The 12,927-nt window shown below is 32.4% G+C and overlaps 1 protein-coding gene across 1 annotated transcript; it reads left to right on the top strand.

Annotated features, from left to right (window-relative positions):
* The first annotated feature begins 6,104 nt into the window (after positions 1 to 6,104).
* Positions 6,105 to 8,224, top strand: LOC120147792 (calvin cycle protein CP12-1, chloroplastic-like). Its single transcript, XM_039161088.1, has 3 exons — positions 6,105 to 6,265; positions 7,709 to 7,958; positions 8,180 to 8,224. The coding sequence occupies exons 1-2, from the start codon at positions 6,128 to 6,130 to the stop codon at positions 7,955 to 7,957; spliced, it is 387 nt and encodes a 128-aa protein (XP_039017019.1). The 5' UTR covers positions 6,105 to 6,127; the 3' UTR covers position 7,958; positions 8,180 to 8,224.
* Positions 8,225 to 12,927: the final 4,703 nt, after the last annotated feature.

Here is a 12,927-nt window from a genome sequence, read left to right as displayed (position 1 = left end):
TTACTTACTTTAAATATTTCAATTGTTGTAGATTAATGGCAAACAACACTTTATCATTGCGTTCGCTCCTTGAGAAGGAGAAGTTGAATGGCATAAACTTCCTTGATTGGTTCTATAATTTAAGAATAGTTCTCAAACAGGAAAGGAATGAATATGTCATTGAAGAACTTGTTCCTCATGAACATACAACTAATGCTTCTAAAGACGACAAAGACAAATTTAAGAAACATATGGATGATATATTAGACGTAGGTTGTCTAATACTTTCCACCATGACTCATGAGCTTCATAAGCAACATGAGGACATAGTTGCATGTGAGATGATTCAAAATCTGAAAGAAATATATGAGGGGAAAGAACGTCAAGAGAGCTATGAGACCTCTAAAGCTCTGATTCAATGTAAAATGACAGAGGGACCTCCTGTAGGAGCTCATGTCATCAAGATGATGGGCTACATCCAAACATTGGAAAAGTTAGGATTTTCTCTCAAAGATGAATTGGCTACAGATGTTATCCTACAAACGTTACTAGATAGCTTTAACCAATTTGTCATTAATTTCAATATTAATGAAATTAATAAGACTTTGCCACGGTTACTACACATGTTACGAACTATTGGAAGTAACACGAAAAAGGGTGGACCTAAGCCCATTCTGATGATCCTCAAGTACAAAGGAAAGGGAAATAACAAGAAAGTGGCCAAGCCTAAGAGTAATGGCAAGTCAAGCCCAAATGAAAGGATGCATTGAAACCCAAAGGGGGAGTTAGCAAGGAAGGAAAATATTTTCATTTCGACAAGACCAGACACTGGAAAAGAAACTGCCCCATTTACCTTGAATAGGTCAAGAAGGCAAAAGCAAACTGAACGTTTGTTTCAAGTATTTATGTTATTAATGTTAATTTGTCAACATTTGTACTTCAGTACAGGGACTACAAAAGATAAGGAATATGGCTAAGGGAGACGTGGACCTACGAGTTGGAAATTGAGCAAGAGTTGTTGCATTAGCTATAGGAACATATGCTTTATCTTTTCTTAGTGGACTTGATTTTTATTTAGAAGATTGTTATTTTGTGCCCAGTTTGACTAAGAACATTATTTTTATTTCTTGCTTGGACAAGATTTGTTTTGAGAGTATTATTAAGAATAATTGTTGTTCTTTTTATCTCGATAATGTTTTTATGGTTCAACACAGTTGATTAACGGTCTCTATATTTTAAATCAAGAAAATACCATATAAAAATAAATACTAAAATATCAATAACAAATGACTCAAATCAAACTTATTTTTGGCACTATCATATAGGCCATATAAGTGAGAAACGCATATCAAAGTTCCATAAGGATGGATTCTTAGACTTATTTGTTTTCGAACAATTGGATGTATGTGAATCTTGATTATTAGGAAAAATGACTAAGGTACCGTTTAATAGTAAAGGTGAAAGAGCAAGTGGTTTATTGGGATTAATACATAGTGATGTATGTGGGACAATAAGTACATAAGCTAGAGGTGGATTCCAATACTTTATTACGTTTATTGATGACTTCAGTCGATATGGGTATATTTATCTTATGCGCCATAAATCTAAAACTCTTGAAAATTTCAAAGAGTTTAAAATGAAGTTGATAATCAATTAGGCAAGAGTATTAAGGAACTTTGATCCGATCGAGGTGGGTAATACTTGAGCATAGAGTTTGATGAGCTCCTAGAAGAATGTGGGATTGTCTCACAACTTACGCCAACTGGTACACCATAGTGGAATGGATTTTTCGAGAGGATGAATAGAACATTGCTAGACATGGTTCGATCAATGATGAGTCATAGTGACCTTTCAACTTCTTTTTGGGGACATACACTTAAAACAATCGCTTTCACACTAAATCGTGTTCCATCTAAATCGATTCAAAAGACGTCATATCAGATATGAACTGGGAAGCGTCCTAGTATGTTTTTTATGAAGATTTAGGGTTGTGAAGCTTTTATCAAACATTAGATGTCTACAAATCTTGAACATGAACCTCATAAGTGTATATTTGTTGGATATCCTAAAAAAACTAAGGGATATTATTTCTTTAACCCTGACGAGAACAAAGTTTTTGTTGCTGGAACGAGATTCTTTCTCAAAAGATTATTTCTCTCAAAGAAAAGGATGGTGGAAATATTGACTTAGAGAATTTCAAGGACAACATATAAATGAACCTAAAATTGAGCATGTTTCACAAGTTGTTGAGGAGTAATCAATAGATTTAGAAACACAATCACTGCGCAGACCCACAAGAGAACGCCATGCACCTGAAAGATTTGGTTTTCTCATTACCACACATGGAGATGTTCTTCTTATGGATCCAGATGAGCCTAGAACTTATCACAACGTAGTGTCTAACCCAGACTCTGAGAAATTGCTTGAAGCCATGAGATCTGAGATGGATTCCATGTCAATAAACCAAGTGTGAACTTTGGTTGAACCACCTGAAGGGGTCAAACCTATAGAGTGTAAATTGGTTTTCAATAAGAAAATTGACATGGATTGTAATGTAGAAACATACAAGGGGCGATTAGTCGCTAAAGGTTTTTGACAAGTTCATGGTATAAACTATGACGAAACATTTTCCCCTGTAGCTATGTTTAAGTCTATCCAGATATTGCTCGCAAAAGTTGCATTTCATGATTATGAAATCTGGCAAATGGACATTAAAACGGTTTTCCTTAATGGAAAACTCAAAGTGGATATGTATACGAAACAACCATAATGTATTGTCACTCCAGGAAATACAGGAAATGTTTGTAAGCTACAAAGGTCTATTTATGGACTAAAAGAAGCTTCTCGAAGCTGGAATCTTCGTTTCAATGATGCAAACAAAGAATTTAGTTTTATCAGAAATGAAGATGAGCCTTGTGTTTATAATAAGACTAGTGGGAGAATTGTTCATTTCCTAATCTTGTATATAGATGACATACTCATCATAGGAAATGATATACCTACTTTACAGTATGCGAAGACTTGGTTAGATAGTTGTTTTTCTATGAAAGATTTAGGTGAGGCATCGTATATCTTAGGAGTTAAGATCTATAGAGATAGATCAAGACAACTTCTAGGTCTGAGTCAAAGCACATATATAGACAAAGTGCTGAAAAGTTTGATTCAATGGTAAAAATTGAAAGCTTACAAACTACAGGGACAAAATGTGCTATTAACCACAAAAGACCATAACACGCGGGTTAAGGTAGGCCAAAATGGTGTTGTTTCATTTGGGTTATAAAGTCTTCTTTTAGGGTTCATAAGCCCAATATATCATCTACTCCTTTTCTCTCTTCCTCTTCTTACTTAGAGATAAAAGGGAGAGATTCATTCGTGTAGTCGTCATTGATTGACGTCGACCACCACTAGTCGACGACGGGGAGGAAAAAGAAGACCACCATATGAAGCCTTCTCTTTAGTTTCTTTGACTCTAGCGGCCCTCAATATGATCAGCGAGTGTTGAGGTATGTGAGCATTCTCCTATCCTCTCAGTTTTCTTTTTTTCTTTTTTGTGGAAGAAAAATATCCTCTTTTTTTATTGTTTGAATCCTTCCTCCTATTTGAATTTGCTAGGTTATTAAAGAAAAAAAGGTTGTTTGTCTGGTTGAGGCTATAATGATAGGGCATGATGATGTCTCAGTTGTTGGGATCCTGGATTTTTGGGATCGATTTTAGTACTTAATATTTTTAATAGATTTGTTTTGGATTTGTTTGGATTTGTGACATGATTTGAAACATGGGATGATTTGACTGAAATAGGGTGACTCAGCTTATCGATAGTAGCTCACGCGTCAAGAGAAGCCGAGGGGTGAAGTGTGTACGTTACATGCGCCAGCTGGACTGTCGATCTTTGTTGGATGGCGGCGGCAGCTAAGATAACCGTAACTTTTGGGTGAACTGGATCGTTGGATGGATCCATATCCAACGGCTAGAGACTGGAGGCGGTTGAAGCTGAGATAAAACCCTAATTGGGTTTGGGTCAGCTGTAACCATGTCTGAACCAGTGGTTCATTGTAGTGGGCTAGTTCCCTGGTGGGTTGGCAACTAAATGGGCTTGAGGTTGTATTTGTTGGGCTTGAACAAAAAATGGGCACATGCAAATGGGTCCTTTGTAATTGATGGCATTTGGGCCAACTTTGTAACTTGAAAACAATAAAAACAACAACAACAACAACAACAACAACAACAACAATAATAATAATAATAATAATAATAATAATAATAATAATAATAATAATAATAATAATAATAATAATAAATTCCAGGCAAAAACGAGTGTCAACAATTACAAAGTAGTATTTGTTTTAAATATTCTCAACCATTTGACAATGAATGTTCAATTACCCTACTGCAACTGTTGGTGCTCGAACTCGTGATCTATAAGAATATCACTGATCCCTTTAATCACTTAAATAAGTTAGTTTGTACAATAAATCAGGTTTTAAGATGGACACAAATTGCCTTAAAATATACGTGGATCTGCTATTAATTTTGAAGGAATCATTTATTAAACGAGCGGATCATGAATGAATTATGTTTTGCTTTGAACATCATCGTTTATAATTAGTTGTTTGTTTATTATCAATAATTTTAACTTTTAAATTCCATTCGTTATGACATCACACTAGAGTTAAGTCGTTATTTGTTTTTGATAAATTTATACAAAAAATTCTCTTAATATTTTCATATTAAATCTAGATTTGTTTTACTTTTTTATTTATCATATTTAGCACTAAAGTATTTTCTTTCAAATCCAAAAGAAATTTGAAAGGTGAGGAGGTTCAAGATATATATATCTTGTTGATGTTATTATAGATTGGACCAAAATAGTATTGAAGATTTGACCTGAATTTTTCCAATTTAAAAATATTAAAGGGAAAAAGGGAAATATTTTGGTAACAATAATGTCATAAATGATGGTTAGTAGTGGTCAAACAACGGTGAAAAAAATATTTTGACCATGAAAAAGAAAAAATATAAAATTTGAAAAACAATTCATACGTAAAGTCCCAAAATGCAATATTTTGTGTTGATGTTAGAAATTTAATGGTTAAAGGGTCAAAACAAACAAAATTTGGAAGTTTAAAGATAAAATTGAAAACTTTTAATGTTGAATCACCAAAATAAAAATAAATACTAAATTGAGGGACTTAAAACATTGTTTACTCTAAAACTATTATAACTATTAGCATATGTTATTTTTATAAATAATATTAAATATTTTTGTTTTTTTTTTTTGTTTTTTTTGTAGTTGATGACTTATTTTTAATTATGTTTGTAGATATTGAATATATTTGTATAATTAAAATAAATAAATAAATAAATACAAACACTTTTAAAAATTTTACTGATGACAGACAAAAGTTCATTCACTTAAAACATTCATTAAGTTTGATTATTTGCACATAATACTTTTATTTTTAAAATAATTTAATAGAGATAATTTCATCATATTATCTCCAAATTATAACTTTTATTTTAAACTAATCCTTAAACTTTTGAATATTCCAATTTCATCCATAAACTATAACTTTTATTTTAAATTAATGTAACTTTTGAATGTTCTAATTTCATCATTAAACTACAACTTTCTAAATAGATTCTCAAACTTTTTTATATTCTAATTTCATCCTCAAATTCATCCAAATATATAATTAGTTACAATTGTAGTTTAACATAAACTTTGATTTTTATTCAAACAAATAATAAATAACTTGTCGTAATGATTTTATTAACAAAGGGATGTGACTGATATATATGTATAGTTTGGGATGAAATTCAAATGTTCAAAAAGTTTATGGATCAATTTAGAATAAAGATCATTGTTTGGGGATGAAATCAAAATGTTCAAAAGATTGTGGAATAATTTAGAATGATAGTCATATTTTAGGGATGAAAGTAAAATATTTAAAAGTTTAAAATTTAAAATAAGATTCATACGTGATGCAGTTAACTTTATAACTAATTTAAGATTAATGTTAAAATTTAATATTCCATTAAATAACTCAACATATGTGTGGAACGTGGAAATATTTTATTGGTTCCAAGGTGATAAGAAATCTATGGAAGCTCACCCTTTCCACTCTTAACAGAGAAAACCAGAACAACAATGGCAACTCTGTTTAGTTTTAACCTCCTAACCCCAAGGATCGCAGCCAACCTACCAGATTCCACCAAGGTTCCATACCTTAACCAGAAGAACCAGTCATGGAAAAGAATAACCCCTTTGGGGTGTAGACGGATGCAGGTAGGAATAGACCGAAAGGAAGGGGAACAACCGTCTCTCTATAATTTTTTAGTTCTTCTACATCTTAAATTTTTTATGTGCATTTTCTATCAATAATTTGTTTCTCTCCAAAGTTTTTATAAATTTATTTTTTCTAAAATTTAAAAACTCATCCCTAATTTAAAATTATATGTTCATACCTGATGTAGGTGATTCTACTTGTGAGAGCTACCTTTGATCAGGATTGACTCAATACATATGTGGGCGACAGCCCAGGACAACACGTAAGGGCGTCAGTTTTCACCATTAAGGCCACCTGCAGTGAAGTCAACCTTCCCTTCTTTATTTTCAACTACAAGATCCATATCCATTATATCTTCGAAAGGTCTTTTTTTGGCCCGATCCACTATCCCCTGAGTTTTGGACCCCACCCCATCTATTCAACACTTGCTTAGGTTGTGAAAACTCTCCATCAGCAGCCACTAACACATCCTAGGCCCAATCATCCCTAGGTACAGTTCATACATGGCTCCCACGAGTTTCTGTTGTTCACCATACAACCATCCTCATGCACAAACATATCAGCCGCCTATTTTTCTATTTGAAAGAAAAATGCTGGAAGACCAGTTCAACATAAAAAGCATAAATAAATGATTTCTTCATTAACATGTAACTTGATTTAAAATTAATCGGTAAACGATTACAGTTCATCTTAAAATAGTTCAAAATAAATCGAAAACATAAATTTTAATTTAAAATTTGTATTGATTTGAAAATACAATTAATATTAATATTAAAATTATTAAATTTTATTATTCATAATTTTGTTTAGATAAATAAATAAATAAATGAACTATAAATAAATAAATTATAGTTACAATTTCAAAAACAAATGAATAATTCATACCATAACAATTGAACTATATAATAATAATTATATTTTAATTTGATAAGTTTCAATAATTATCAAAGGATTTGGCTTTTTATTACCAATTATTATATGCATGAATGTATAAATTTTCAGAGAACGCAATATCCCTAAGAGTTGAAATGTTATATCTCCCCATTTCACCAATCACACAACGATATTTATATGTTTCTCCATCGTTCTAAAAAATTATGATGTAATTGCTCGAGGTGACATTGTTGTGAGCAAAGTCAACATATGTGATAATCCTACGATTATGATAACCAAATTGTTACCTATAATCAAGTTTGAGCATTGCTTGGACTTGGTCAGCGTTCATTACTGAAGAGTACCTATTTGAAAAAGTGTGTTATGGAAGAGGTTGAGAAAAGAAATCGTGTGAAGGTGAAGATTGTATGATTAAAAAAGGAAATTTAGTTAGAGTATGGATTCTTCTTATGCAACTTTCTTTTTATTTCCTATCCTTATAAAAATTATTTATGTTTTATCTATTATACGGTACAAGTATAGGGGCATAAAATTATTATCTCGCACAGGGCATTAAAACTCATTGGACCGGCCCTGCCTCTGATAGCATATCAGAGAAGGTGGTGCAGGGCATCAAGGAAGCGGAAGAGTGCTCCGGTGATCCGGCGAGCGGAGACTGCGTGGCGGCTTGGGATGAGGTGGAAGAGCTGAGTGCAGTAGCCAGCCACGCCAGGGACAGGATGAAAGACAACGATCCTCTGGAGAATTACTGCAAAGACAACCTGGAGACTGATGAGTGCAAAACTTACGATAATTGAAATGAATGAAAGGGGGGAGGGGGTTACAATTTGTAAGAGTGTTGTTTGGTAATTTAAAGGGTTATTTTAACTATATTTACATGAACTTTTCAATGCTGCATTGGATATGGTGTTTGATCTTAATTTAAAAATTGCTCTACAATTAAAGAGAATGTTGTTTTCTTTGAAGTTTTTAGTTTGAATATTTGTGTTTGTAAAATAACATGTATTATTAATAATTAAAAATATTTATAAACATATATTATCTTATAATTATTAGATCATAATAAAAAAAATATGGTGCTTTATCTAATTAACGAATATTGCCTTGCCCATGCAATGCCCAAAGTCCAAATCAGAAAGTTAGTGTTAGTACATCAGGCTAAATTATAAAATTGTGATGTTGAATACTTTCTTGATTTTCTTGAACTTCTACATTCTACTTTAACTGAAAGGCTTCCGAAAATATACACATACATAAACCTTTCTAAACCCACCTCGACCTGGAAAATGAGTCGATGAAAAGCTCTGTGTTGCCATTTTTTGATTTGAATGTTTTTCTTCTACTTGCGTTTCGTTTTCAAAACACCCTTTAAACAACTCAAGACGATGGATCTCAAAATAATCTTCATAATTGTCATTCTCCTCTCCCAAATCTGCAAATTTAGTTCTATATACATGAATATAAGGGTTTGCATTGGCGTGTATATATAGATATCGTTTTGATTAAGTAAACTGAAAAGATAAGTCCATATTTGGTTCATAAAAAATGACACGGCTACTCCCTTTGACTTTATTTCTTATTTTCCATGGAAAGTAAAAGTTTGTTTTTAGTATTTGTATGAAAATATTGTCTGAAGCTGCTTGTTCTTTGTCAATATCAATTGCTAAGGTAACAATAACAATACAAAAATCGTAACAATAACAATATAAAAATCAAAGGTGTGGCTTTATTTTATTGAATTGAAAAATGAGGATTAGATATTAATATTGCAGAAAGAACGAGAAGATTATGTATTAGTTGGGGTACACTAAAATCTGCTGCGAGAACCTTTTTCTTATTAATAAACCTGAAAATTCTGAATTTGTTTTAAGCTTCGTAATTAAAAGAGAAAATGTAGAAGATGAAGTAAAAAGGAAAGTAATTTTTTAGAAATATACATGTGCTGCCATAAAATTAAAGTAACATGTGTCAAAATGTTATTAGTGGGTACAGAAAGAGACTCTCAGAGGTGTTGAGGATTTTTGTTCAAAGTTAACATATAAATTGCAAACATGGCCTCCAAATCTTGGATAGTGGACTTCACCCTTCTCCATCGAGAAGCAAAATTTGTTTTCGACTCCATTGCTAAATGAACCTGAATCCCGATAGCTCCACTGAATTCATCTCGGTTCCTCCTCTTCATATGCCGACTGCATGCATAGGGACCTGCGTGGTCCCCATTTCCTAAGACATTAGTTACTGTATTGGCCTTTGGCCTCCTTTTATTAAAAAAATTAACGTGTCTTTTTTTCTTGGTACTGTTTAGCATTATGCATTACCGATTAGATGAGACTAAAACTTGACTCGACTCTTAATTTTTTTTTTCAATTTTGAGTTATTCAAGTCAAGTTATTGTTGAGACACATTTCTCAAATAATTTGATCCTTTACCTATAACAACGATTTTTATATTTTTCCAATCCTTTAAGATTTAATCGCTTTAAGCGACTATCCATTGTAACATGATAAACATATAGCCAATCTATACTCAACACATTTCAAAATCATCAAAAAGAAATTTCATCAAGTCAGTTGAAAAATTTATTCCTTGATTCACTATAAGACTATCTACGAATTCTAATAATTATAGCACTTTATCTTATATGATTGATCATTATAACTTTATACAAAGTCAATTATAATGGAATTTTCATATCTTTAACCAATTTAGTGCTAATATTTGAATGATTAGAATATAGATCTATTGATACGTATATAGGTATATCATAAGTTCAAATGCACATACAACTATATCGAGTTCACCCCTCAGTTACATAAGTGATTAGTGTTATAGATTGATACTATTTACATATTAATTTTCCTGCGTTAGCAATTTATCACTACTGATTTGGTTATGTTGTGTTTATTTTCGTGCATGGATTTGTTTTCTAGAATCAATAGTAAAAGGGAATTTTTTGCATTTCTTATTATCTGATCGCAGTCGAAGATATGGGCACGACACTAGGCACGAAGCGGTCTGACGTGACAGTTTCTAGAAGGTCTAGTCAGCATTATGAAGATTCTGGAAGCAACCTAGTAAGCACAATCCAAGGAGATATTTTAGGAAATTTAGTTTTAAGTTTGAATTTAAAAACACTTGAAATTATCTTTAGGATTATTTTGTATTGGAATTTCTTTACTATTTTAGGGATTTGGAAACCTATAAATACCCTCCTTAGGGGTATGACTTAGATATCTTGAATTTTACATTTTCTTTTTAATTTTTTAATTTTATAAACTAGTTTTCTTTTCTTCTTCATTTTTCTTTCTTCACTTTAAGCTTTATTGTTTTTATCAAAATATACTAAGTATGATTTCTATCATGCTTATGTAATTTTCTTATTAGCCGAGAGCTATCAATGACTAAATTCCAAAGGTGAGAATTGAAAAGTACTTAAAACCCTTCGAGTAACATTATCAGTTTTTTGCAAACTAGGATTGACAATCGACCTTTCCTCTAAAAATCAGAACGCTTTCATATTAAAAAGTTGACGTTGGTTTGGATGTCGTTTTGATTTAAAGCTGGGAGAAAGGATCAACCTATGGCATATTCGAGTTCCTTTGAAAACACTTAGCGACAGTACGCTAAGGGAAACTGAGAGCGGATTCAATTCTCAGCAAGACAACATAATCCAAGTCGGGCTTTTCCAAAACTTAATATGATTTTTTCTTGCAGCGATAGTCGCAGTTAGTCCATTCAAGGACTGAATTTCGGAGGTTAACTTGGTAAGATCGGTTACCAATGAGAAAAGCAAGTTACAAGGATTGGGCCTTGTAGACTGTAACTGACATGAATCCCGGAGTAAAATCTATTTCGATGATCAATGTGAATTGAGTCAAAGGTAAGCTTAAGGTTATTTTCCCTATAATTGTTTTCCATCACTTTATTTCAATTCTTTATTTAATTCATATTCCACCAACCCCCATTTGTTTATGTTTCTTTTGTTACAATTTACCTGGTTCAGAACTAATGCAACACAATATCAAGAACTTTAAAGTCCATACGGATCGACTCTTTTCTTCTGGTTACTAATTTTATTCCTATTTAATTTATTTATTTTGTGAAAAGGAATTTGTTTGACATTTAACGACGCTTGTCAAATTGGCGCCATTACCAGGGACTTTGGTGAGTTATTGATTTGGAAAATCATTTCCTTCTTCACTTTATAGATAAGATGATTAAAAGAAAGTAGGAAAATCTCATTATTGTTGTCTTGGCAATTGTTTAGGCTTTTTCCAAATCCCGGTGGCACCAGAAGATCAAGAAAAGACGACGTTTACTTGTCCTTTTAGAATGTTTGCCTACCGTCGCATGCCTTTCAGACTCTACAATGCACCCACTACATTTAAAAGATGCATGTTGAGTATTTTTTCTGACTATGTTGAAAAAGGGATTTAGGTAATTATAGATGACTTCACAGTTTATGGTAACTCTTTCGATCAATGCATTTTTAATTTAACTAATGTGCTTAAAATTGCCTTGAGTTTAATTTAGTTCTTAATTATGAAAAGTGTCATTTCATGGTAAATAAAGAACTAATTCTTGGCCATATTGTTTCTTCCGATAGTATTGTGGTAGATAAGGCAAAAACCGATATTATACGCTCACTTTCGTACTCCATGTCTGTGAGGGAGGTCCGCTTTTTTCTTAGTCATGCATGATTCTACCGTAGGTTCATCAAAGCTTTTGCTAAAGTGGCACAACCTCTATGTAGTTTGTTGCATAAGGATAAGGCTTTCGATTTTAATCCGAAGTGCAAGGAGGCGTTTAATATCTTGAAGGAAAAACTCATCTCGACATTGATTGTTCAACCGCTGAATTGGGATTTCCCTTTTAAAATCATGTGTGATGCTTCATATACGAGTGTTAGAGCTGATCTTAGTCAAAGAATTGGCAAAGAAACTCATGTTATCACCTACGCATCAAGAACTTTAGATTCAGAGCGACGGAATTATTCAACTATGAAAATGAATTAATTTTTATTATTTTTGCATTAGAAAAATTTAGATCCTATTTACATGGCACTAAAATTCTTGTGTTTTCTGATCATGTGGCGTTAAAGTACTTGATGAGCAAAATAGAGGCGAAACCAAGGCTAATTATCTAGATCCTGCTACTTCATGAATTTAATTTAGAAACTAAGGACAAGAAGGGGAAATGAAATTTGGTTGTAGATCATCTTAGTCGACTCCTGATCTCCACAATTGATCCACTGATCTAAGAAGAATTCTTGGAGGATAGCTTGATGTTGGCGTAAAAATCACCACATTGGTTCGTAGACATGGTAAATTATTTAGCCACTGGTAAGTTTCCGATTGATTTACTGAGAGCCAAAATTAAGCGAATTAAATAGGAATCAAAATTTTATATTTAGGATAATTCGTATCTATAAAAGCACTACTTGGATCAAGTACTTTGTTGATGCATCGACAAAAGTGAGGTAAGTTCCATTCTTACTTTTTGTTATTCTTATTCTTGCAGCGGTCATTTCGGACCAAAGAAAACCACACACAAGATCCTTCAATACAGATTTTTTTGGCTAACCTTTTTCATAACTCTCATGCATATTGCAAAGCATGTGAATGATGTCAGCTCGTGGGTAGTCTGAGCTGAAGGAGCGACTTACCTCTTAGTCTAATTCATATTTGTGAAATCTTTGATGTTCGGGGAGTCGACTACATTGGTCCCTTCATTTCTTCTTTCGGTTATCAATATTTAATTCTTGCAG

The sequence above is a fragment of the Hibiscus syriacus genome, unplaced genomic scaffold, assembly GCF_006381635.1.
Source record: "Hibiscus syriacus cultivar Baekdansim isolate YM2019G1 unplaced genomic scaffold, ASM638163v2 tig00110943_pilon, whole genome shotgun sequence".
In the NCBI taxonomy this organism is placed as follows: Eukaryota; Viridiplantae; Streptophyta; class Magnoliopsida; order Malvales; family Malvaceae; genus Hibiscus; species Hibiscus syriacus.
Note: the sequence above shows the minus strand (reverse complement) of the source record. Positions and strands in the feature narration are given on the sequence as shown.